The sequence below is a fragment of the Amphiura filiformis genome, chromosome 20 (genome assembly GCF_039555335.1).
Source record: "Amphiura filiformis chromosome 20, Afil_fr2py, whole genome shotgun sequence".
NCBI classification, from domain to species: Eukaryota; Metazoa; Echinodermata; class Ophiuroidea; order Amphilepidida; family Amphiuridae; genus Amphiura; species Amphiura filiformis.
This window is the reverse complement of record NC_092647.1, coordinates 17,113,598-17,138,918: the sequence shown is the minus strand read 5'-3', so window position 1 is coordinate 17,138,918 and position 25,321 is coordinate 17,113,598. Positions and strand designations below refer to the sequence as shown.

Below are 25,321 nucleotides of genomic sequence, written 5' to 3'. Positions count from 1 at the left end.
TGAACTTACCTTGTGTACGTTTCAGCAACACTGTTGCCTTTGTCAACTCTTGATGATGAGTGATTACTACTGGCAACCGACGCTAGATGTATCTCCAGCGTAGGTTTTGGTGTTGCCAGTTGATTTTCCATCTGGGGATTTTACAGTATCAACTCTCACACATTTTTGATGAGTTTCTAGAACTGGGTTCAAGAATATACTGGAGATACATCTAGCGTCGGGTGCCAGTAGGAACCACTCATTACCAAGTTGACAAAGGTAACAGTGTTGCTGAAACGTACATAAAGTAAGTGCAATTTCTGGATCAGATATCAAGAACTTTGGTTAATGAGTACTGTACACGTCTTGAAGAACCTTTTTATAGGTTTATTTGATATATACCTAACTTTGTGAAAACATGGGTTTTTACCAAATTAAAGTTCATAGTTGACTGTAATAATAAAAAATGTTTCAAAAGTGACAGAGGGAGTGTAGCTCAAGAAAAGAATACCCTGGGATATCCCCTGGAATCCCACCAGGCACCCCAAATTTATACCTTAATGAACTGAACTGTAGTGAAAAAAAAAAGATTAAAATTCTTCACATATTAGTTTACCCCAATGGTGATACCAGCTTTTGAAATCTTATGTAATAGTAACTATCAAAATCCATACATCTGTATCAGGGGTGGTCATCATGGCCATACCTGATGAAGATTTGTATTGTTTGAATTGAATGACCACAGGAAGGATTAGATTCACCATGGTTGAAAAGAAATGTACCGTATATAAAGTGGGGTCACAACATTGGATAGTGGAGTCCGGCAAGGTCCGTAGAGCTGGCAAAGTAATTGCTCGCGGGCAACTCAACCCAAACCTCCACGTGGTGTCGGATGGATAACGCTAACTTGGGCTCTTGGGAACAGGCTTGGATGCAAGGAAGTCAAGCTAGCGTAGGATCATGCAAAGTATTTTGACCACGTTTTAGCCCTTCCTCGGCTGACTCAGCCTGGTGTGGCTCTGAAGAGACACCGTTTGGTTTTTACCACGCAGACAGAGGAAAAATCTACATTTTTTGTACGAGCATATACAGCAGGAGAAATACAGAGGATGATTTAAGGAAGCCCCATCATGCACTGTAAAAGTGTTATCACTAGAGTTTCAACTGCCACTTTACTTTTCAAATCCCATTGAATTCTGTGCAAAAGATGTTGTTTTAGAATTGCCCGTGTGTCATTATTACTTGGTCGATTTCAGATCTAAAGTGATGTATGCATGAAGGATAATTCACACCTTCTATAGATAACATAAAGTGTGAAATCGACCAACCTTTAGAAGGTGTTTTTATTGTAAATATATCTGTCAAAATTCAAATTTCACCATGCACGTGTGTATGCAGTGGGCGGGTAGTGGTGTCATGTTCACTCACACAGCTGTGCTAACCGCAAGACTTGCTGGGAAGTGCTTAAATCATCCTCTGGGAGAAATACAACGAGCGTGGCATAAAGAAGATAGAAATAACTTAGATGCAGTGAAGCAGAAAAATACGTATTGTGACTGAATGGAGTTATACAGGTGCAACTTGACAAAGGAGTGAGTACTGGCGCAAATAACCTCAGTAGTTGAAAGCGCCATACAAATCAACCAAAAACAAAAAAACAAAAAATTGGATAGTGGCCAGTTCAAAACTACACCTTGTGCAAGGTACTTGTGACAAGAGCTAGAGTGGCTAAGATGAAATGAGTGGCTGTGGAACTGTTAAAAGATCATTACCTACTAGGGCGATTCACAAAAAATGAAATTGGTATTTTTCACCCCCTCATTTTGATAATAAAATCATACCTGCAAAATATGAAAAAAAATTCAAAAAAGTTTAGTGGGTGCTACCGTTCAATGAACTTTTGTACACAAAGTCAATGGGATTTATGAGCCATTTTCTTTACAACACAAAAAGCCATGTTAATTTTCCCTGATTGTGCCAAAAATATTTGATCATAGTGTGAGTAATGTCCTTAAAATAAATGCTAAAGAAAATTGTAAAAATGTTAACCCGCTTTCCAGAAAATTGCATTTTTGTGAAAACTGATACATTTGGGGCAAGGCAGTTGCTGGAACAGCCAAAATATTATGAACTGGCCACTATCCAATGTTGTGACCCCAATTTATATACATTTCTTTTCAACCATGGTGAATCTAATCCTTCCTGTGGTCATTCAATTCAAACAATACAAATCTTCATCAGGTATGGCCATAATGACCACCCCTGATACAGATGTATGGATTTTGATAGTTACTATTACATAAGATTTCAAAAGCTGGTATCACCATTGGGGTAAACTAATATGTGAAGAATTTTAATCTTTTTTTTTATCAACAGTTCAATTCAATTTAAGGTATAAATTTGGGGTGTCTGGTGGGATTCCAGGGGATATCCCAGGGTATTCTTTTCTTGAGCTACACTCCCTCTGTCACTTTTGAAACATTTTTTATTATTACAGTCAACTATGAACTTTAATTTGGTAAAAACCCATGTTTTCACAAAGTTAGGTATATCATTGAACATTTACTTCAGTTTTGCAAGCCTGGTAGACTTTTTAGGCCCTGAAATAAGCGTTTGAAATTTTGATAAAAATCCCATTGACTTTGTGTACAAAAGTTCATTGACCAGTAGCACCCCCTAAACTTTTTTGAATTTTTTTCATATTTTGCAGGTATAATTTTATTACCAAAATGAACAAAATGAGGGGGTGTCCCGTTGAAAAATACCAATTTCATTTTTTGTGAATCACCCTAACTCCCTGACATGCAGGGAGCTCAACTGTGCACTGCTTGCACAGACATTTCTAAATTGAGCTCATTCTTTTATTTTTCATAATTTAAAAATTGGAGATGTTAATGCCAATTATGTTTTGTAACTATCCTGCAAATTACAGCATCATAACTTATTTGGTTTTTCTGTAAGTGTGAGTCAAAATTGGTCCATCGCCACAGTGCGCTTAATTGCCAGTGGCCCAGTGCAGCACTGCTCAGAATGACACAAAATATTCAGATGAATAAGATCAGGTGAACACCTTGACCTACTGAGCTGTAATTTGGCAGAGTTGTCGTTATTACCTCTATCATACCCTCTGTAAAAAGGTTAAAAAAATGGACAAGTAGATCTCGAGTTAAAAATTAAATACCAGCTTCCCTTTGGAATTTCCAAACACCTTTCGAATCATGTTAAATAGACACCTTTCTGAACATAAATATGAAGTTTCGTGCTCATTTGTTGTATTATTCACCTGATCTCAACCCTAAACATTTTCTTATATTTATACCATCTGCACTGACTTGCTGCTATACACGCACAGGAGCTGTACTTTTAAAATACGCGCCTAATCAATAATGAGACTTTCACTCCATTGTTAAAGTACTGTGCTCCCTGTAGCATATGGAGTGACCAGGCCCTGGAGTGTGATGGTTTTGTAGCACATGACAGTATTCATTCAAGCCTATCAAGGTCAGTTATTAGCCACTTGCTGAATGGCTGGGCATTATCAGCTATCAAAGAGATACCTTATGCTGCTGCCAATCACAATAGAGGTTAAACATTTTGTTAAAACCCCAGAAGTGATATCAGGACAAAGCTGTGCATGTTGGTACTTGATTGTTTGGATTCCTATGTTGAAAATCCCTTGTAGTACATTAGTATTTTTCTTATGTGTAGCGTATATTGTTGTGGAAAAAAAGTTCACCTGGACTTTTGATTTTGTGACACTTTGGCCATTATGGATGATTTTTGGCAAATGTTTTCTAAAAGCATGATTTCAGTGCCTCGGTTTGAAGAAATACTTAATGCTATTGACTAGTAAAGTGCCATTTCATAAGATACTTTCACAATATGCTTGTTTCATGTTTGCATATATATTAAAATAAAGAAATATAAAAAGGTAAATATATGCTTATACCAATTTTGCTCACATTGCTATATTTAGACTTTGTCAATTTATTTCGTTCAATGACCGGTCAGAATGGGAAACTTTGAAAATTCATAATTCGAAAAGTTTTTGACCGATTTTGACCATTTAACCACCAAAATACTTCTGTTGATGAGTTCCTTCCAGAAAGCAATCTTTTGTAGCAAAAGGGGTAACATGAAATTATGATGGTCATCCCTACTAAATTTCATCAACACAAACAAATCACAATAACTCTATATTTGCAACAATAATAATTAACGTATGCGCCAATAAAGTATCCCTACACTTGGAAAAATAATCACAATTTCAACACCGGACAATATTGGGTACAATTTCTTATTTTAATAGATGCACTATCTAATCCTGCACATTATGACACCACATTGAATCCAATGAGACCTCAAGAAGTAAAGTTACAAGCAATTGAATAGACGAAGGTTCAACAAGCGAAACAGTTTTTATTTCAGTTTTTACTTCTCTGTACTTTTCATAACTTTCATTTTATTTGTCAGTTCTTTTGTTCCTCTTGTTTTAAATTAAAGCCAAACGCATAAATTAGTCATTCACCACTCTCAAACCAGATGTTTAGTCTGTGGAGTTTTGAATAGGACAGTTTGTCACTTTCAAAACTGGACCTTCGTCTAATCAAATGCTTGTAACTTTGCTTCTTGAAGTCATATTAAAAACAACAAATTTACCCCAATATTGTTCAGTTTGGGAATTGTGATTATTTTTCCAAGTGTAAGGATACTTTATTGGCGCAGTATAGAACTTTCTGAATATTACAATAAAACAATAAAATATTTGGTAGATGAACGTGTTCGTAAAACAGAAGCATTATGTAATATTCACTTGCGTAAGATGGGCTTGCGCTCTGTTTACGATTTCTACCACTGATATCGTCGTTCGGGGGAAAAATTACAAAGGTCGCAGGCTAAGCCTCATGTAGCAAGTGGGCCCCAGTTACATAAACCTCATAACGATTTGTCATTTTACGTTCAAAATTAACAGAATTTACATAAAAAACACATTTGGTTATTTACAGACTCTTAAAAGTATTCTATAGTTATATAGTTTTCTTCTTTCTCAAAAAACAATTTGGCCAAAATTGTACATGTGAGGTTTTAGTAAATGAGGTTTTGCATTTGACCTTTGCAATTACATTATGAGGTTGTTCCCGCACAGCGACGAAATTATACTAAATCTGTTACTACTATAGTAATAATAAGCACTGCATGTAACATACATTACCAACCATCACCATATCTACACCCAGAGACAAATGCAGGGATGCGGAGGGGCGCCCGCCCCTGCAACAATGAGCAGCCTATTTCAGTTTCTCAACTCCCCTAAATTGACCAAGGATCCACCCCTGCACCCCAACTATATCAACATCTATACATACACGAGATTATGATAACGCAATACCTACAAATACCTTCAAATTACCTTACGAAAATTTTATAATGAAATGAGGAAAATAATCCTGGTGCCTGGTGCCACCACTGCAGAGCCACCACTCGATGGGGGCTCATGGTAGGAATTATCCTTAAAAGTGCAAAGATTATCAGCAGTACTGTACACGGTTGAAAAAATTCATCAGGATTGGTAGAGTAAACTCATTGACCAAAGTTCTTGATATCTGATCCAGAAATTGAACTTACCTTGTGTACGTTTCAGCAACACTGTTGCCTTTGTCAACTCTTGATGATGAGTGATTACTACTGGCAACCGACGCTAGATGTATCTCCAGCTTAGGTTTTGGTGTTGCCAGTTGATTTTCCATCTGGGGATTTTACAGTATCAACTCTCACACATTTTTGATGAGTTTCTAGAACTGGGTTCAAGAATATACTGGAGATACATCTAGCGTCGGGTGCCAGTAGGAACCACTCATTACCAAGTTGACAAAGGTAACAGTGTTGCTGAAACGTACATAAAGTAAGTGCAATTTCTGGATCAGATATCAAGAACTTTGGTTAATGAGTACTGTACACGTCTTGAAGAACCTTTTTATAGGTTTATTTGATATTTTTGACGTCTTCTGCACCACCGAAAGACTACTGTTGAGACCGTTCAGAAATCATAGGCTGAGGTTTGATTTAAAGAAATGATGGTGTCTCTCTCTAGCTTCATTCGAGTTTTTGAACGCATTTCGAGATAATTTTCTAAAATGATTTTATCGAAACTAAAACAATTCCGTTCACAAAATGTAAACAGAAGAACGAGAAGACCTGACAACGTTAAGCTGCAGACATACTGTGATTTCTTGAGGAAAGCTTTAAAGTCCAACTGCTTGAGGGATCTACATACAGGACAGGCAAGAATTCTTTTACTATAAGGAATAAACAGGATTGTAAAGTTGAAAAATAAAATGTTGCAATACTCTAAACAGGGACAGCAGAGTTTTCATTGGTGTCATCCGGGCAATCACCAGGTTCTTTAGCATCCTCAATCGCTGGTGTTTTCTGGTATGCAGTATCATTCCCTTTGAATTTGCAGAGAGTCCATAATCCTGGTGTATTACTTGAACTTCCTGTGTGGATAATCAACAAGAAAATGTCCATCTCAGAACGTTATTCTAAACATGTTACAGGCAAGAAAGTAAATTCATTCATTCATTTTCGCTCATTCATTTAGAAGATTAATGCTCTGTGTGCTAGCCATAAGCATAAAATGACTTTACACTGTCCCTGCACCCAATTGGCATCCGTACCCAAACCTTCTCCACCGTGCAGGGCAAGTTTTGATTAATATTAAAAGAAAATGTGTAATCCCTTTGACTGTGATCAAGTGTGCCAATTCGTTACACATCAGCAATTGAAGTGATATTAACTTAACGTGTGACGTCAATGTGATGTGATCAAGAGTGCCAATTCGTTACACAGCAGCAGTTGAAGAGATGTCAACTTAACGTTACACGTTCACTTTTACGTTACAGTCAAATATCCAAGGACTTTTCGGTATTACTCTCCTTGTGAGGAAAACACAACGGTTTACAGTGGACCTTAAGATTTCAAAATATTTCAGGTCCTCGAAATGTATGCGTGAACATGGTAAATGCAAGTTAATTGCTATTGTGAGGGGAATGGTATTATATTTTCTGTGTCCCTGGATATTTTAGCCTTGTTGGTACCGAAACAGGGACGGGGGTGAAAAATGCAATATTCATATTTACTTACTAGTAAACGCCTCTCCCTCATCCAAGGTCTGCGGCAGGTTAGTTCCCAAAGTTTCAGGCAGAAACAACGCCAAACTACCAGCTACTACGGAGTTGACACCAAAGAATATAAATGGAAGAGGCGACCAATAATCACCAAGTGTCAGGATAAAGGGAGCTATGATGCCACTGACACGAGCACACATAGATGACATGCCAATACCAATGCTCCTGTAAGAAGTAAATAATAGATTACTGGCAAGAGCACACGTAGATGACATGCCAATACCGATGCTCCAGTAACAAGTGAATAATACGTTGTTTTTCTCATATTGACGAACCGGGGGAACTATAAACCGTCTGCTTGTATAATGCTGACTATTATAGAGGGTGACGTTTTCATTCGTTGTTGGTGCCAGGTTGCTGTAGTTCAAAATGGTTTTTTGTCACAATTTGCACCCGGCCTGCGTTAACATTTACATTTACAACATTAACAACCAAAATAAAATGGGCAGATTTTATTGAAAAACTGTGCAAGGTATTAAATATAGGCTTGAATTTAAGCATCTGCCTAGATTTGAGAAAGATTCTAGGTTTTTATACAGGTATTTATTTCTCAAGCCGACAGCTTCTACTCTCTATTCCAGAAAAATACAGAACTTATTTTTTTAATAAAAAAATATTATCCTGTTTGCCAAATGAAACATGTGACAATGTTTGGAAAAGACATGTTTCATTCTTAACCAACCATTTAAATAAAGTAACACAAAAAAGTTAAAATTCAAGATTTTGAATGCTTAGACTTGTTCCAAGTCTGTGATTTTTGTGACTCGATTGTCAGAGAACATGCCGAAAATGCATGTTTTTGGCTCTTTTTTCAAAAGATTAGTAAAATAGTGAACTTTTTCTTTTATATCCAATTAGGACTAAATGAATAATTAGGATTGAGCTATGTTTCATTTAGCAGAACTTCATAATAATTTTTTAATCCCAAAAAACTTGTGCTGTATTTTTCGGGAGGTAAAATCACGATTGGTGCTATTCTGAAAATGGAGCAAACACAGTTTATAGTCTTCGAATATATTTGTTTTTGTTTGTTTACTTGCTTGTTTGTATATCTTTAAAAAAAACCGCAGTGATTTATAGTGCGCTACGCACAGGCACAACGCCTAAACGTTGATCCACAAGCAGCCTCAGCACACTTTACAGGTTGTCGCTGACCACTACGGGCCACATCATTCCATAAACCATTTAACAACAAATCAGGGACTTTGCTGCTACAAGAGTGCACACCCTAGACATTCCACAAATAACCATCGCAACCAGGATCAGCTCCCCGAGTTTCGTACGGGTTACAACGAGACAATTAGCAGTTAGTTCCTTAACTTCCTTGTCCTTTTCAAGCTAACTCAATTTTTTCAGGAAAACATCACTTTGAAAAATTGAGTTGCTTCGTAAGGTAGGTAGAGCCATTTGAATAGAGCCCATTTTGTACACAAAGTATAGGGAAATTTATTATATCGTACAGCCATTATTATGCATAGCAGCATATCTGTATACATACCTGACTGGCGTTGGAAAAAGCTCTCCAGAAAATATATACACCACGCTGAATGAGGCCGTGATTCCAAACTTGCCTATCATTGCCACAACGGTACGACCTACACCAGGTGCTAAATAGTCAATTGTATATAATAAATTGGATTTCATTAGTTTAGTGATAAAAAACCTTGGGTTTATTACCATTCTTTTTCAGGAGACAGTTAAAGCCATGATATAACATTTTTGCTGAGGAGGAACGCCTCAATAATTGTCAAAAATTTTGATATAACATTTTTGCTGAGGAGGAACGCCTCAATAATTGTCAAAAAAATTTTTTATACACGATGATATTGTTTAAACCAACATACCCTGCAAAAATCAAGACTTCTCGGTGCTGTAGTTTTGTCAAAATCCGAGATTTTGAATAAAACACAGGAACGGTCGTTCTATTATTACGGGAATGATTTAGTCGAACGCATATACGATGTCATAACACAGTAACGGTGATCTACACAACAAAGGATCGTACCATAACACGACCGAAGAAGTGATACGTATTGGCGAAATCGGCGCTGGTAGTAAATTCCAATTTTCTTTGCTGTGCCTTAGTTTAGCTGTTCGGCTCAAAAATAAAAGGGGATATATCTGACAGTAAAAGCTAACATTTTATGGCAAAGAAATGCTAATCTATTTTGTTTGAAAATGTTATAATATGGCTTTAATGCATTCTGTAAAGGAATTTGTAAATCCCGATGTGCATGGTCTATTAACTTGGTCATTCACAAAATAACGAATATTGTGATAAATATATACATCATTCTTAAATAATGTTGGCATTATACAGCGCATTTCACGTGTATCAAAAGGCTGTCGTTAGAATATGTCAGCTACCATACAATGCCTAAGTCATGCTCATACCTTTATGCACCGCTCAATGGACAATGTCCCTAACAGCTCCCAATTTCACTCCTGGGTAGAGGCAAGTGAGGCTAAAGCGCCTTGCATTATGCACAATAAGCCGGGCAATAAGCATGATGGTCGATGTAATTATAAATAAATATTAAATCTTGTTGCGATTGAAACATTTCTTTGAGTCTTTTTTCTTTGCCTTTAGGTAAACACTTAACAATATTCTGCCGCACACCAAGCAATTACGACAAGGGTTAGTGGAATAGTTCGGGCTTAGGATTTTTGAATTAGGACTAGTTGCCCACTTTTTAACAGAGGCGACGGAAGCTGGCGACAAGGGGACACGTCTCACCCTAAATTTATCCATTGGGGGACGTCTCCCTATAAACATTTTCATAGGCCTAGAAAAAAGTAATAAATACCCTGTGCATTTTCAAAAAAAGATAAAATTTCAAAATTATACACGACGCGCGCACTGGTCCATCATACCAAAATTTACTTTCATTTTGGGCTAAAAATCTGAATTGACAATTTTTCGCGCCATAAAAACGGTAAAAAATATGCTCACCTAACTAAATTTTAATTCTGCCGCCGCCACTGCTTTTATGTTTGTGTATCAATAGACAATGTTCTTTTTTACTTTTTTTTTTGTTTTTAATTTTTTTTGGGGGGGGGAGGGGTAAGTTACAGATCTGTTTAATGTCTATAATTCTCTTACGGAGAAGTGCAGCTAGGATGCAAGCCATTCCACCTCCAACCATATAAATGCATAGCGGAAGTCGTCTACCGAATCTATCCAAAATAAACCAGCATGATATATAGGCGGGAACTTCAACTGCGCCTGACACAAATGCTGCTACGTAGTCATTGACACCAAGGCCTGACGTACTTAGAGACAGCCCGTAGTATACCATGTTGTTAACAAACCTGTTAAAAGTATTAACAAAGTAATATCGTCATGATATCGCATAGTGACGAATACCAAATAGTTCTAAACCGTTCCTTTTTATTAGGCATATAATTACTATAGGAGGTGACATTACCGATTGTTTTTTTTACAGTACAAAGTGGGGACGGACATCATGGTTTTGCTCTGAATTTAGGAAAATGACATTTTCGGTCCTTACAAACTGGGAATAGATTATCTCTCGAAGTCCGTTTTGCGTCAAAATTGGCCGATCAATATGTTGTAAACCACTCATCGAACCTCAACAGAAGTTTGTACTGAGAAAGACTATTGCATTTGTGAAAGATACCGACGAACCTATGTTTTGATAATGAATTTAAATATCCCGGGGCAACTGATGATGTACCTTGCATCTTATGTAGCCATTGAGAATGAACGTACAAATTGGGCCCGACGTGAGCCATCATCAGCCATGTCGAATAAAGTATAAACATTGGACACAGAGATCTCATGGATTTTCTGGGTAGCCACTACCCATGCTAAATCCGGGGTTCCTGCAGGTAACCCTACCAGGACTAATATATACCAGATTTCTATTTAAAAAAAACATACTCCCAACGAGACTAGCTTTCGCCAGGACTTTCGGCGAAAGGCCCCTAATAAGACCAAGTGCTCAAAATACGAGTTAGAAATAACTTTCGAAAGTCAAAAAGTCACACTGGGTTTTGTGTTGTTTTTTTAATCAAAAATTACAAAAAAGGGGGAAATAGAAGAAGGCAAAATAAGAGAAAAAGAAGCCAAAGGGGAAGAGAAAAGCGGGAGAAAAATTAGAAAAAGAGAAGCAATTACAGAAAAACTACTCAGAGGTATATATTTAGCATTATATACCTCATATATAGATACCTGTCATCTGATTGGTTGAATGTGCAGTCATTGAATTAACTATGCCTTCAAAATGAACTATGGACCGGTCCATGGAAATGAACTATGGACCGGTGACGTGTGTCCCGATCAAACTGCACAATCGCAACATCCACTTATCCATTCGGTATATAAAACAAATATTGACTGCTTTATTCGGGACATGGTTAAGATTATAGGCCCGCGGTGATCTCAAGTTTTGAGATCACCTTGGGCCTATAATCTTAACCATGCCCCTCATAGCAGTCAATACTTGTATACTATCTTGTCCACCTGGACCAACGAGGCTGGCTGTACGGGTCTCTTTACGGTTTGCTCGTGACAAGGAAAATATTAACGGAGGAAAATATTTTACCCCGATGCTTACCAGTTGTAGAACAGGTTGAGTGACTTAGCTCTCATATTTGGTGTTTTAAACAGATCCCACGGGGTTCCCATAGCTTTGTCTTCTTTCTGTATAAAACAAAAAGTGATCATCAAGTAAGTTGGCCTAATGTTCAAGTTAAAGTAACGGTTGTTTGATGGCATGTAAAACTGATTCACTTTTAAGAAAAGTTGAACAATGATGGCGCTATTTATCTTAAATCGTGTTTACATCTTTAGAAGGGGTAGACACTTGCATAATGGTATTAGAACGTCAGCAAAAAGACTAACAGATGGTAAGGGAATTTTCAAAAATCTTTTTGTCATAAAATGTAAGGTATAACTCATATCATTTGGCTAATTTAAATTTAAAATATATGTAAATAGCGCCCTCAATATGCACACAAATGTACAATAATTTGAATAATAAAAATTATTAGTGTGATAGCTGTTGGTATTAAGTAGGTCTAGAATTGAACATTATATAATGTTTTGTCAGAAAAATTGATAAATGATCAAATCAAACAACCGTGAAGTATCAGCTCTTTTGGTGTTTTTTATTGAAATTTCTTTGAGAGATAGGAGGGATGGTGGTCCGAATTCAGCATCATCCCACATCATACCAACGTTTGCACCATGTGGTTCAGATGAAAGAGTGTCATTGAGCCTGAAACAAAAATACGAAAGTCGAAGCGAGCTTACCTCCATGATTTGTTCATGTTCTTCAAATAAGACTTCTGGTAATTGTGCCTTATTCACTTTAGCTGCTTTCCTTATTATTTGTTCTGCTTTGGCAAATTTTCCCCTACTGATAAGCCAACGTGGAGATTCACACAGGATACTGTGGTATTCAAGTAAAAGAACTTGGAATCAAATAATGCAACAAACCGTTTGTCTGAAGGGTCATTACGGAAAGGGTTACTGTTAAAATTGAAGACCGAAATAAACAGTGTACTTCGGTTATATTTATAAATGCGCTTTTATAAATACGCACATGACCACTTCCGCGCTGCAATAACAGCTTATAGACAGTAAGTCTCGAAGTGACTTTTTACATAGCAAGTGGTCTTCCTATACAATTGAATGTAAAGACAGAACAACATGAGACTGCTATGCAGCAAAATTGTCTATTTTTTCAACTGTGTGCTTATATTGTAAACGTTTCCGTCGTCAAATACTTTCAAAATGTTGTTTTTGATAAAAAATTACAAATTCAGAATTGCAAAATGTGCAATAATTTTGGAATGCTTAAATTTGATGATATTTATCTACAGACGGTCAAATTATGCATGCATGAGGATTTGGTCACGCTCGCAGTTCTTGGTATGCCGTGCCCATGGGCCACGTGCGTATTTATAAAAGCGCATTTATAAATATAACCGAAGAACACTGATAAAAGACTAGTTTGCGTATGACGTTCTGTCGATTACTGCGCAGGTCAACAACCAATCACGTCACGCCTTTGCCCTGACGTCAGACGCAAACTAGTCTTTTCAATTCGATCTTCAATTATGGAGCATTTTCGAATAGGATTAGGGTGGTGTTATGGATATTGTTAGGTTAGGGTTAGATTCAGTGTTAGTATTGATGTGAGGATTGAATTATGACTATGGATAGGGTTAGTTAATGATTACGGTTTAACATTATAGCTTAGTGTTAACGTGTGGGTTAGGGTTTGAGTGAGGGTAAGGATTAGCATAATGGTTTAAAACATCTAATTGTAAAAGATTAGAGCAATACAATAAAACTTTCTAAGAATTTTAAAAAGTTGAAAGAAAAACTAAATCGGTCAAGCTTTAATTGCCATATCCGAAAAAGTTCACATTGTAGACTTTAATAACCCGGCATGAAACCAAACTCTTTAAATAAATCTACTTCGCGTCAAGTTTGTGAGTTATTGTGTATCACTAACAGCTGCGGACGAGAGACCCGGGCGAGAGACATAATAATTTATACAAAGATGCAAATTTTATGGTACAATTCAAAACCCCTTAGTGTTTATGACATGGATGGCACAGCTGGTTGTACTTTTTATTATTATATTTATTCGTTATTTATTCAGGAAATGCCATCAATACAAATGCACTGGTCTATATAAATATATATTATACATAGACATGATAATAACAAAATAAGAAATATATATTATACAAAATGAAGGAACCAAACATGATACAAAACTAAATGCAATATTTAGCTCAAATTACTATACAAAGCTTACAAACCAATTGCATTTTTGAATCCACCCAAACGCATTGAAATAAAATTGATAGGAAGATTGGAAGGAAGCTTGTTCCAAATAACTGAAGATCTGTCAAGGAAAGTTTTCTTTCCAAAGAGCTTTTCCATATTGGAACAACCAAACTTTTTTCAGATTGACCTTGGTCAGTAACCATAGGGTATTAAATAAAAGGCACTAAATTTAATGCCCACGTGACCCGTGTGCGCCGCCATACCAAGCCCACCAAGTGATCAGTAGATGTGCTATGTGCTATAAAGAAATAGGAATGTTTCAGACAAGTATCATCAAAATTGCTGAAGATTTAAAAGGCAACTTAATTATAAATTGGGAGATTCTGTTTTTTTAGTATGTTTTCAAGAACTAAATTTTGAAAGTTTTGATCGACGGAAAAAAAAGTTATCGACGGAAACTTTTACAATAATACTACAAAGTTGCAAAAAAATGACAAATTTGCTAGAAAATTTGGACAATCATCCGCGTTTCCAATTAAAATACACAGGAAGACCAACCGCTGTGCCAAAGGTCACTTTTCCAGACATCCTGTCTAGACGCTATAATGTCAGCGCCCATGTGGTCACGTGGGCATTAAATTAAGTGGTTTTATTTAAATGCCCTAACACGACTGTTGGTTACTTACGGAATAAGCAGGAAAAATAGCACTAGCGGAACCGATATAGCAAGTTGTAGTTGTCGCCAGTCTCGTATAAAATAGGCAATGATGGCAAGTAACATATATCCGGCAGAGAAGAACAACCAGATAACATTACCGGCCATTGCTCGCTTGGAAGGACCGACGATTTCACTCCCTGAAATATACAAATAGGGTAATTTGATAGCGAAATGGTTCATAGTTGTGGGTAATAATGATGTTATTAAAAACTATCCAGACCGATCCAGGATCTATTCCATATTTCCAAAATCAAACGATAGTCAACCAATTCATCTTAGTACAAATTATTTACATAATTATGAAGAGAAGTGGCCCTATGTTAGACCCTTGAGGTATACCAAAGTTAAGAGATTTTAAATGAAATGAGTCAATATGCAGACTTTGAATTAGGCTATATTACCATGATTACTAAGATGCAAATTTGAACCATGCAAGCTCTTATCCATATATAAGCCTAACACACACGAAGTCTTTTTAAAAGATCGTGGTTTACGACGTCAAAAGCTTTCTTCAAACAAGACAAATATAACACAAGTTGAACGCTCATCAATAATATTTCTCAATATTCAGTTGAATATCAAATGTCAATATGTGGCACAAATAATTCCTAAAAAAAAAAAAAAACGTGATCCTTTATAATAATCGTTATGAACTTAGCAACATGCCGAATAGCATTTGTTAAAATCATGTTAGTGTCACGCATGAATTGACCTGGTTGGTAAATCCATAAAGCCTTTGGGAGTGTCTTTCATTATAAACGATGTGTACATTGGCGTCTCAGGTGTAACCCGCAAAGGCTCGTGGAATTCAAAATTCTCTTGAATTGACCTTTTCGGTAAATCCCATAAGCCTTTGCGAGTACATCTGAGAACTCGTTATTTTAAGTCACGCCGATCTGCGCCGATGCGCACATCGTTTATCGAACATTGTTACTGCGCATTACAAGACGCCGTCAAATGACGTGTTCTCATGTGTACTCGCAAAGGCTTATGGGATTTACCGAAAAGGTCAATTGAGAACAGGGATCAGATGGTGCGCGGCACTGCACCATTACCTAACCCTGTATGCCGCCCTCTGCAGCTCAATTCTCCCGCTGAATCGCCATTAAATTTGAGGCCCTCTGTCCCTCTACCATCTGGTCCTTATTTGCTAATTCAAGATAAAGCATGCGCGCGTAACATCATTTTACAAACGAATTTTCGTTTTCTATTTCGTGTTTGATAAATCTCTTGAACAGCTTATACAGTGATTTTAATGGATTATTCCACTCCAAATCCATACATCCCCTATGGAAGATGTGGTCTTAATGTCTCACACAGGAGGGGCATAGATTTCAAATGGAGTCACCCATTCAGGTATTATGTGTGGAAGTTTAACATATAAGGTTATTAATTATTTTAAACTGTTGTGATTTGGTAGTTCACCGCATCTTACGAATGGTAGTGAGCTTTGCATTGCTCAACTCATAGCGAGCGTGTAGAAGAATTAAAATATCACAGATATACTTTTATAGGTGCTGCGGTTCTTGAGTTTCTTGGCTGAAACAACAACACTTTTGTAAAACGTACATAACTCATTAACGACAATAAATTAAACAAGTTTGCAAAGTATACGATTTGTAGAATGAACTTTTGTAAAACATCAAGGTGTTAATTTTCAATAATATATTGATCTAGATAATGAAAATTTTAGGTTGCTTCGACCAACAATACCTCGTCTACCCTTAAAGTCATGTCTGCCAAATTAAATGGATTTCAACAGATATAATCTAGTAAGAACATAATCACCTAATATAAAGACACATAGACCGGCCATATTGGTCATTCCTATGAAGAACCTCATGATAGCATAGGCTGCAAAATTCGGCGAAAATGCTGCTATTGTTCCTGATACAGTCACACCACCAAGGGCTATGAAAATGCTAGGTAACGACCAATCCTGTGCCGTAAGAAATATGATCAAAATATATTAACACTTAATGAAAAGCAAACAGACTAGAAAGCATATAATAAAAATAATAATAAGCACAATTATTGATTTTTGTGATTTTCCGAAAGTTGGCTGACGCGATCGTGTACTTGAACAATTTTGATTGCGAAGATGCAGCTGCTGCAAGGAACATCGCACTCTTATGATGAGAATAAGAGCAGTTACTGGTGCAGCATATCTGCTATTTTTGGTTCATCTCAAGTTAGGTAGTGACGTGAAGGTTAGCAACTATTTTAAACTGTTGCGATTTGGTAGTTCACAGCATCTTGCGAATGGTAGTGAGCTTTGGCAAAAATTGCATGATCATTTCATAGCGAGTGTGTAGAAAATGTCAAATATCACAGATATAGTTTTGGTAGGTTCTATGGTTTTTGTGTTATGTTGTACAGAGGGCTGAAACAACAACACTTTTGTAAAACGTACGTAACTCATTTTAATGTAAATCAAGCAAGTTTTGAACTATTGCAAAAAAATATCGGGTTTTTTTTATGACTTTAAAAATATAGGATAACTTACCAATCGGCAATATTACCGAATAGAAAAGCCCCAATCAAGAACCCAGCAAAGTAGGCAGAATCGGCATATTTTGGTAGATTCTTGTTTCCACAAACCAAGTTGAACTGTGTGAGGAAATGAAAATGATCGTTAATTGGAAAACTTGATTTCTACAAGATAAAGATTTTATATAAGGTGACGAAATTTATATGTAAATTTACGTTTTATTGGCGCGAGTGAGGCGATTGGAGGCGCAGTACATCAAATCACTACGCTAAAGGTGCAATGGTGATGTGTTCTGGTTATAGTATATGGCTACTGGAGACAATGTGGTGTCCTTAGGGACCATGTTCTTCGTAAAGTTGGCATGTTCTGATTTAAATGAAAGATACTAGTCTATTAATGACTAAAATAGATGTAAAAGTATGCAAATCGATTTCACAAAAAAGTAGGCTCTGTCCGAATTGTTGCTAACGCAACAAGTTTTAATGCTAGTTTAATGCCCGTTCGTATGGAGTCTGCATCACGAATTTTACCCTCCTCTCTACCACCCCAATGTCAAAAAGAAATGTACGCCATTCTTTAATAACTTGTACTATGATAATGAGTGTAAAATCAATATTGATGTGTACGCTTTTACATGCAGTACAGCCTAAAAACTAAAGGCCTTTAACCATTGTTAACTCATCGTATCTAGTAAACTCTTGAAGAAATTACTTACTGAATATTGCTGGGGAACTGGGCTCCTACATGTATCACCAGTAAACTCTCCAAGAAATTACTCACTGAAGGGTCTTGCTGGGGAACGGAGGTCCCACATGTATCAGGTAAACTCTTCAAGAAATTAATCACTGAATGGTCTTGCTGGGGAACTGCATGTATCAGGTAAACTCTCCAAGTAATTACTGGGTAGTCTTGCAGGGGAACTGAGGTCCCACATGCATCAAGTAAACTCTCCAAGAAATTACTCACTGAATATTCTTACTGGGTAACTGAGCCGAGGTCCCACATGTATCAAGTTAACTCTCCAAGAAATTACTCATTGAATAGTCTTGCTGGGGAACTGCATGTATCAGGTAAACTCTCCAAAAAATTACTAAGTAGTCTTGATGGGGAACTGAGGTCCAAGTAAACTCTGCAAAAAATTACTCACTGAATATTCTTGCTGGGGAACTGAGCCGAGGTCCCACATGTATCAAGTAAACTCTCCAAGTAATTACTCATTGAATAGTCTTGCTGGGGAACTGCATGTATCAGGTAAACTCTCCAAAAAATTACTAAGTAGTCTTGATGGGGAACTGAGGTCCAAGTAAACTCTGCAAAAAATTACTCACTGAATATTCTTGCTGGGGAACTGAGCCGAGGTCCCACATGTATCAAGTAAACTCTCCAAGTAATTACTCACTGAATAGTCTTGCTGGGGAACTGAGGTCCCAGTTGTATCAAGTAAACTCACCACGAAACTACTCACGGAATAGTGTTGCTAGGGAATTAAGTTCTCACGTGTATCAATAAACTCTCCACGAAATTACTCACTGCATTAGTCTTGCTTGGGAACCGAGGTCCCACGTGTATCAGGTAAACTCTCCACGAAATTACTAACTGAATAGTCTTGCTGGGGAACTGAGGTCCCACATGCATCAAGTAAACTCTTCAAGAAATTACTCAATGAATAGTCTTGCTGCATGGAACTGAGCCGAGGTCCCACGTGTATCAAGTAAACTCTCTAAGAAATTACTCATTGAATAGTCTTGCTGGGGAACTGCATGTATCAGTTAAACTCTCCAAGAAATTACTGAGTAGTCTTGCAGGGGAACTGAGGTCCCACATGCATCAAGTAAATTCTCCAAGAAATTACTCATTAAATAGTCCTGCTGGGGAACTGCATGTATCAGTTAAACTCTCCAAGAAGTTACCGAGTAGTCTTTCAGGGGAATTGAGGTCCCAAATGCATCAAGTAAACTCTCCAAGAAATAACTCATTGAATAGTCTTGCTGAGGAACTGAGCCGAGCTCCCACATCAAGTAAAATCTCCAAGTAGTTACTCACGGAATAGTCTTGCTGGGGAACTGAGATTCCATTTGTATCAATAAACTCACCACGAAATTACTCACGGAATAGTCCTGCTGGGGAACTAAGGTCACACATGTATCAAGTCAACTCTCCACGAAATTACTCACGGAATAGTGTTGCTGGGGAACTAAGGTCACACATGTATCAAGTCAACTCTCCACGAAATTACTCACTGAATAGTCTTGCTGGGGAACCGAGGTCCTACGTGCATCAGGTAAACTCTCCAAGAAATTACTGACTCAATAGTCTTGCTGGGGACCTAGGCTCCCACATGCATCAAGTAAACTCTTGAAGAAATTACTCACTGAATAGTCTTGCTGCAGATAATTAACTGAGGTCCCACACGTATCAAGTAAACGCTCCAAGAAATTACTCATTGAATAGTCTTGCTGAGGAACTGAGCCGAGCTGCCGAGGTCCCACATCAAGTAAAATCTCCAAGAAATTACACACGGAATAGTCTTGTGGGGAACTAAGGTCACACATGTATCAAGTCAACTCTCCACGAAATTACTCACTGAATAGTCTTGCTGGGGAACCGAGGTCCCACGTGTATCAGGTAAACTCTCCAAGAAATTACTGACTCAATAGTCTTGCTGAGGAACTAGGCTCCCACATGCATCAAGTAAACTCTTGAAGAAATTACTCACTGAATAGTCTTGTTGCAGGGAACTGAGGTCCCACACGTATCAAGTAAACGCTCCAAGAAATTACTCATTGAATAGTCTTGCTGAGGAACTGAGCCGAGCTGCCGAGGTCCCACATCAAGTAAAATCTCCAAGTAATTACTCACGGAATAGTCTTGCTGGGGAACTGAGATTCCATTGTATCAATAAACTCACCACGAAATTACTCACGGAATAGTCTTGCTGGGGAACTAAGGTCACACATGTATCAAGTCAACTCTCCACGAAATTACTCACTGAATAGTATTGCTGGGGAACCGAGGTCCCACGTGAAGTGAACTTTCGTATAACCTCAGAAAGCAGCTGTATAGTCACTCGCTTTTTATTCAAAAAACAAATAGCGTAAGTAAACACATATTTAGAACGAAACGCTGCATGAACCATGTACAGTGAAAAAATATTATTTTCATTGTAAAATTATGACCTTATTTATGTAATCAAATTAATAAACGGGGACAGCATACAGCAACAAGGTGGCTTGGGTCAGAAAAAAAACTATGCCAGCTGGGGGAATACGTTCGGGCTACACCCAGGACGGTGTGCAATCCTATTAATGTTGCACTAGGCCAATAAAGCATAAGTTCCCATCATTTAAATTGTGGACCCGAAACGTTACGATTGGTGCATAATATGTGTACCCCGGGGTCAGTGGTGGTCAAAGATTTTGGGCAGGCCAAAAGGGGAGAGCAAGCATTTTGGCAAGGAGACAATATTTGGCATATATAGTCAACGAAGCATGGGCACCATTTCGAAATTTATGCCCTAAACTTATAGGAAAACGTTCAAGTGTACACAATTTCCTCGACAGGTATTAATGACGAGAGTGTGTTTGCAGAACCATTTAGACATTTATACGCTATTCATAAATTATAAAACAAATAATGTTTGTGCGAGTGATTTGCAATCGTTATAGCGTGTTTCTTTTAATAATAAGTATCAGTTAATATTTATGGTTTCAGAGTAATTCACACCATACGGTACTGATGAGCAGTTGCTATTTATTTTAGTTTTATTTTACGATCAAACGTAAATGACTAGGCATTGGGCAGTAATTATCTGTCGCCCCGTGCGAGAAAAACGAGGGAGTGGTGAGCCATTTTGACAGGGCAAAATGGGTGGGCAAGCAATTTTTGGCAAGGCAAAAGGGGGAAAGTGATATTTGGCAAGTCAAAAGGGGGGCAACAGATTTTTGGCGCCAATTTAGGAGCACCTTTGCAATGAAACAAGAGATTATGGAGGTACTACACCCCTTGATAGATTCCCGGGGATAAATGTGTGACTATGTTTGTATTTTTCTCAAAAACTAATAAAACACTGGTAACTTCAGTGACTTAAGACAAGTAGTTATTGATTTATTGATCAAATAATTGGTTTTCCCTCATTTTTGACTGTAACCCCACAACTGTTGTCTGTGATGAAATAAAATTTTCAGTGCAGTAGTTGTAGTCCTTGCCCCTATAATATACGTGTCCCAGAAAAAATTACCAAGTGAAAAAAATTGAACGTAAGTCGAGAAATCAACATCAGATTCAAAATATTTAGCCTGTTTTATTGTGCATCAAATACGAAAATTTTATTTGATTCGGTTGACTGGTTCCGAAGAAATTAACGCTTACATAATGCGGGTATCATTGTAGTTCATTCGAAGTTTGATAGCTTTTGATCAACAGACGCCTTTTTCATACTCGCTCCCCGCTTCCTAAAGTTTGTGTATCTCATTGAATTTACTCCTCATTATCTATTTTCTAATTCCACGGTTTTATGTTATTCATGCTTTCACTGAAGATGAATAACAGTTTGTCCGGGAAAACTTTGATTTCTGCAATTGGAAGCTTACTAACTTTAATTCTTTAGGTTGTGAAAATATGTTATATTTTAACTTTCCAAAGAACATTTGAGCCAAGAATGACAACGATCAAGTACTTACAGCTTTACGTATGATTTTTGATACCATGCAACATTAATGTTAAAAGATTTAAACTTTGCATTACAATTTCTTGGAAATATTCCAAAAACATTAATGTGTGTGTGAGAATTTTTAAGCCAGCTGGAATTCTTTATGCAATAATTCTTTATGCAATATTTATATCAGCATTAACGAAAAAAAGAATTTTGCAAGTACCGAGCATGATCTTACATGCAAGCTTTCATTTTCAATATCGTGCAGGTTTTCAAATTTGAACAAAACCTAATTAAATGTTTTGCAAGAAACATATTATTTAAAAAGAACAAAAAGGATTTCACAGAAAACAAAATATGAAGCCCATTGACAGTTAGCCACCGGTGCGCATACTGTAAAACCACTTAATTTCGCTAGGGATTTAATTTCGCTAATTTCGCTAGAAGCCTTTATTCGCGAAATTAAATACCCGCAAATTTAACAGTTTTACATTGAATTGAACATATAAATTGCTGGATTAGCGAAATTAAATACCCACAAAAATGGTGGTCATTGGCAATTAGCGAAATTAAGTACTAGCGAAATTAAATAGCTTTACAGTATTTGTGTTGAATGATCATTCTTTCAAACTTGGAATGAAGTGAATTGACGCGTTACGTAATCGGTCATTTCGTAGCACTCAGTCAACCACAACCAGTAAAATTGGCGTATAAGATGCAGAATAAGATGGTCTACTCGCTGATGTTTAGATGTTTGGATTCTGATGTATATTTCTCGATTTACGTCCAAATCCATTCACCCGGTAACTTTTTCTGGGACACCTTGTACATATTTTACTTGTCACCAATCATGCCAATGCACTATAATTTTTTTTTGAAAAATGCAAAAATAGGCACAAAATTTGCCAGGGGTGTAAACAAATGTTATAAAATGCTAATGTTCCTGCTCGCATTTTTAAAGAGGTTCTAGAGCAATACGCAGTTAAAACGCAAAAAAAATGCAACTTGCAAATTGGGGAGGGCGGGCCGGGGAAAAGGGAAACAATTTTTGGCAGATCATTTTGAAATTTACCCACAGAAGGTGGTAATTATCGTACAGCTCCAAATAATTTGAAAGTCAAGGGGNTGTTGTGGATGTTCAAAAACTAGTTGTTAGGCCCTACTTTATTACAACCTTCCAGTAAGGAATTCGACCAAAATGCCTGTGTGGGGTGTGTGTGGGGGAGTGGGATGGTGGTGGTGAATCTTCTTGTTCCAGTGAATTTTGCTTTATTTCGTGTTAAACTATGTAAGCCTAATTTAACCCTTGCCCTTGATCTTTTTCAAGAACATCTCGTTTTATTAAGATATTCCAAATAAAAATCCCTTTAAAAGGGAGAGCTTGGCCTTGGAATACCCAAACTTAATAAAATTTAAAAAATAGATACAAAGAACATACTACACTATACAGGAACTCACATTGCAGTAGGCCTAAGCCAAAAAAGTGGTAGCAAAATGCAGTTACCGCGTACATTGTACCGGAAAGTAATCGACCATAGACATGACAACAGATCGTTTTAAAACAGCCATAGCAATTGTATTTCCAATGTCAAGTACCCAGTCAAGTACAGGACATTGTACTTTCATGGTCAAACCGCATACGTCCTTTTTATAAAATGTTCGCAAAAGGTTAGAAAAGGTTCAAGAAAAAGTTAATGTCGGGTTATCTTTCTGCAAAATATCTTAACATTTAATATACGCTCATCTGGAATCAAGCCTTGAAAAATCCATTGTATAACATGCATGCATAACTCGCTTACACAAAATCGGAATCAACTCAAATTTTAAAGCTTTTTTCGTGGATAAGCCTATCCTATCTATTGATGAATGTCATAAAAAGAGGATGCTAGGATCACGAAATCCTACTTTAATCTCTTTGCTTAATTTTTACGTTTTTTCACGTGAATTAATAGAAACTTTAAACTTCAACAATGTCGCAAAAAGGCAGTAAATTATTATTAGTGGCGTCAACAGAAGTTCTACCATTTTAACACATAATGCCTTTGACAGACTTTTCTCCAGCTTGTCGCTGCGGCATGACGTATCAGCCAATGAGAACCTTGATTGTGTCCTTTTGTCTCCAATGCGCGTGCGCCACGCCGCTCAGCGACAAGCGACATGACAGTATGAAACAACCATTTCATTTTATTAGGGCCGCCAAGCCAACCAAAAAACAAGCTCACTTCACTTTTAGGTTTATTAAAAAAATAAAGATGCCAGTTGCAATATTTCATAAAACGAATGTTGAATTTTAATGTATATTTTTTTCAACATTTATACTTTTTAGATTGATCAACTTGTATATTTTTAAACAATAAATTCATAAAACTTACGTCTTGTACAACTGTGGCCTTATACTGCGATCTGTCATACTCCCAAGTATCGCACTCCTGTGTCACATTTGTTTTCAGTTTTGTAGTATCATCCCCGGTAAAACCACTGATATTATACCGCTCACATTGCTCAAACACCAATGCTCCCTTCACAAGTTTATGAGGTATAATCAAGTTTTTCTGAGCAAGTTCACATTCTTCAAAGTCAAGACCAATCCCGGTACAATTAAATGCATCGTTGACTGGAGTTGGTATGGAACACCAATGATCCGTTCCCGCTGCTAAAAATACTGAAGCAATTGCATGAAACGCCCATGGAATACAGTAGAGCGAAGCCAGAAGATAAACTCGTCTCTGGTAGGGACCGAACTCACCAAGTTGCTTCAAAATATCATCGAACAACATCTTTGGAAATGTGTATTGTTTACACAAATATACCTTAAACTGCAAGAACTGTACTAACTGCGACTAGTTTAGCAGATCATAGGCCTATACCGAAACCATACAAGCAGGCGTACACGCACCGAAAGGTAATCCAAATCCCAAATCTACTATAATATTGTTCACTGACCTAAAATGTTGGCAGGAAGCGAGTGTTGTTATACAACAACAAAATGGTAGAGCCCCAGCCAGTATAATAATTTGGAATAGTACGGTACAGCTGTGATGATTGAAACCATTGAAAATCAGCTGTTTTCAAGAAAAATCCAAACAAAATAAAATATAGACGTGCATGCGCACTGAAACCCTTCCCGATTTACTAGTAATATTTCAGCAGTTTGAGTATAGAATAACAACTTAAAAATTTGAAGGAAATTGTACATTAATGCTTTTAATAAGAGCCACTGGACCAATACTAGGCTTGTTTGTACTCATTTTAATGCACTGTTCATCCATATATGGTCATGCAAATTTACATTTCCAATATCAGAAGCTATCAGAATTTTTAAAACAAAATGTGAAACTTTGCAGTCACGCCCACGTGGAGTTTAATATTCCCATCTGTCAGGACATAGTTCAAATCCCTATACTTGTTGTACATGCATAGAACGACCTTTAAATGTGTTGGCACATTAACTCATATTCCTCAACTTGTGGTCAGCAATAATCGTCAAACCAGATTTTTAAATGAGGTAATTGAACCCGGGAATTGA

The 25,321-nt window shown here is 37.1% G+C and overlaps 2 protein-coding genes across 2 annotated transcripts; both read right to left on the bottom strand.

The window, feature by feature from the left end:
* Positions 1–2,632: 2,632 nt before the first annotated feature.
* On the bottom strand, positions 2,633–24,958 carry LOC140142752 (organic cation transporter protein-like). The gene is made up of 10 exons (XM_072164743.1): positions 24,168–24,958; positions 17,160–17,263; positions 16,442–16,592; positions 14,622–14,790; positions 12,445–12,583; positions 11,747–11,832; positions 10,270–10,478; positions 8,665–8,773; positions 7,123–7,331; positions 2,633–6,476 (listed from the first exon to the last, which is right to left on the bottom strand). Exons 3-10 carry the CDS (start codon positions 16,494–16,496, stop codon positions 6,328–6,330), a joined length of 1,125 nt encoding a protein of 374 aa, XP_072020844.1. The 5' UTR covers positions 16,497–16,592; positions 17,160–17,263; positions 24,168–24,958; the 3' UTR covers positions 2,633–6,327.
* Positions 16,565–24,572, bottom strand: LOC140142163 (organic cation transporter protein-like). Its single transcript, XM_072164129.1, has 3 exons — positions 24,168–24,572; positions 17,160–17,263; positions 16,565–16,592 (listed from the first exon to the last, which is right to left on the bottom strand). The coding sequence occupies exons 1-3, from the start codon at positions 24,570–24,572 to the stop codon at positions 16,565–16,567; spliced, it is 537 nt and encodes a 178-aa protein (XP_072020230.1).
* Positions 24,959–25,321: the final 363 nt, after the last annotated feature.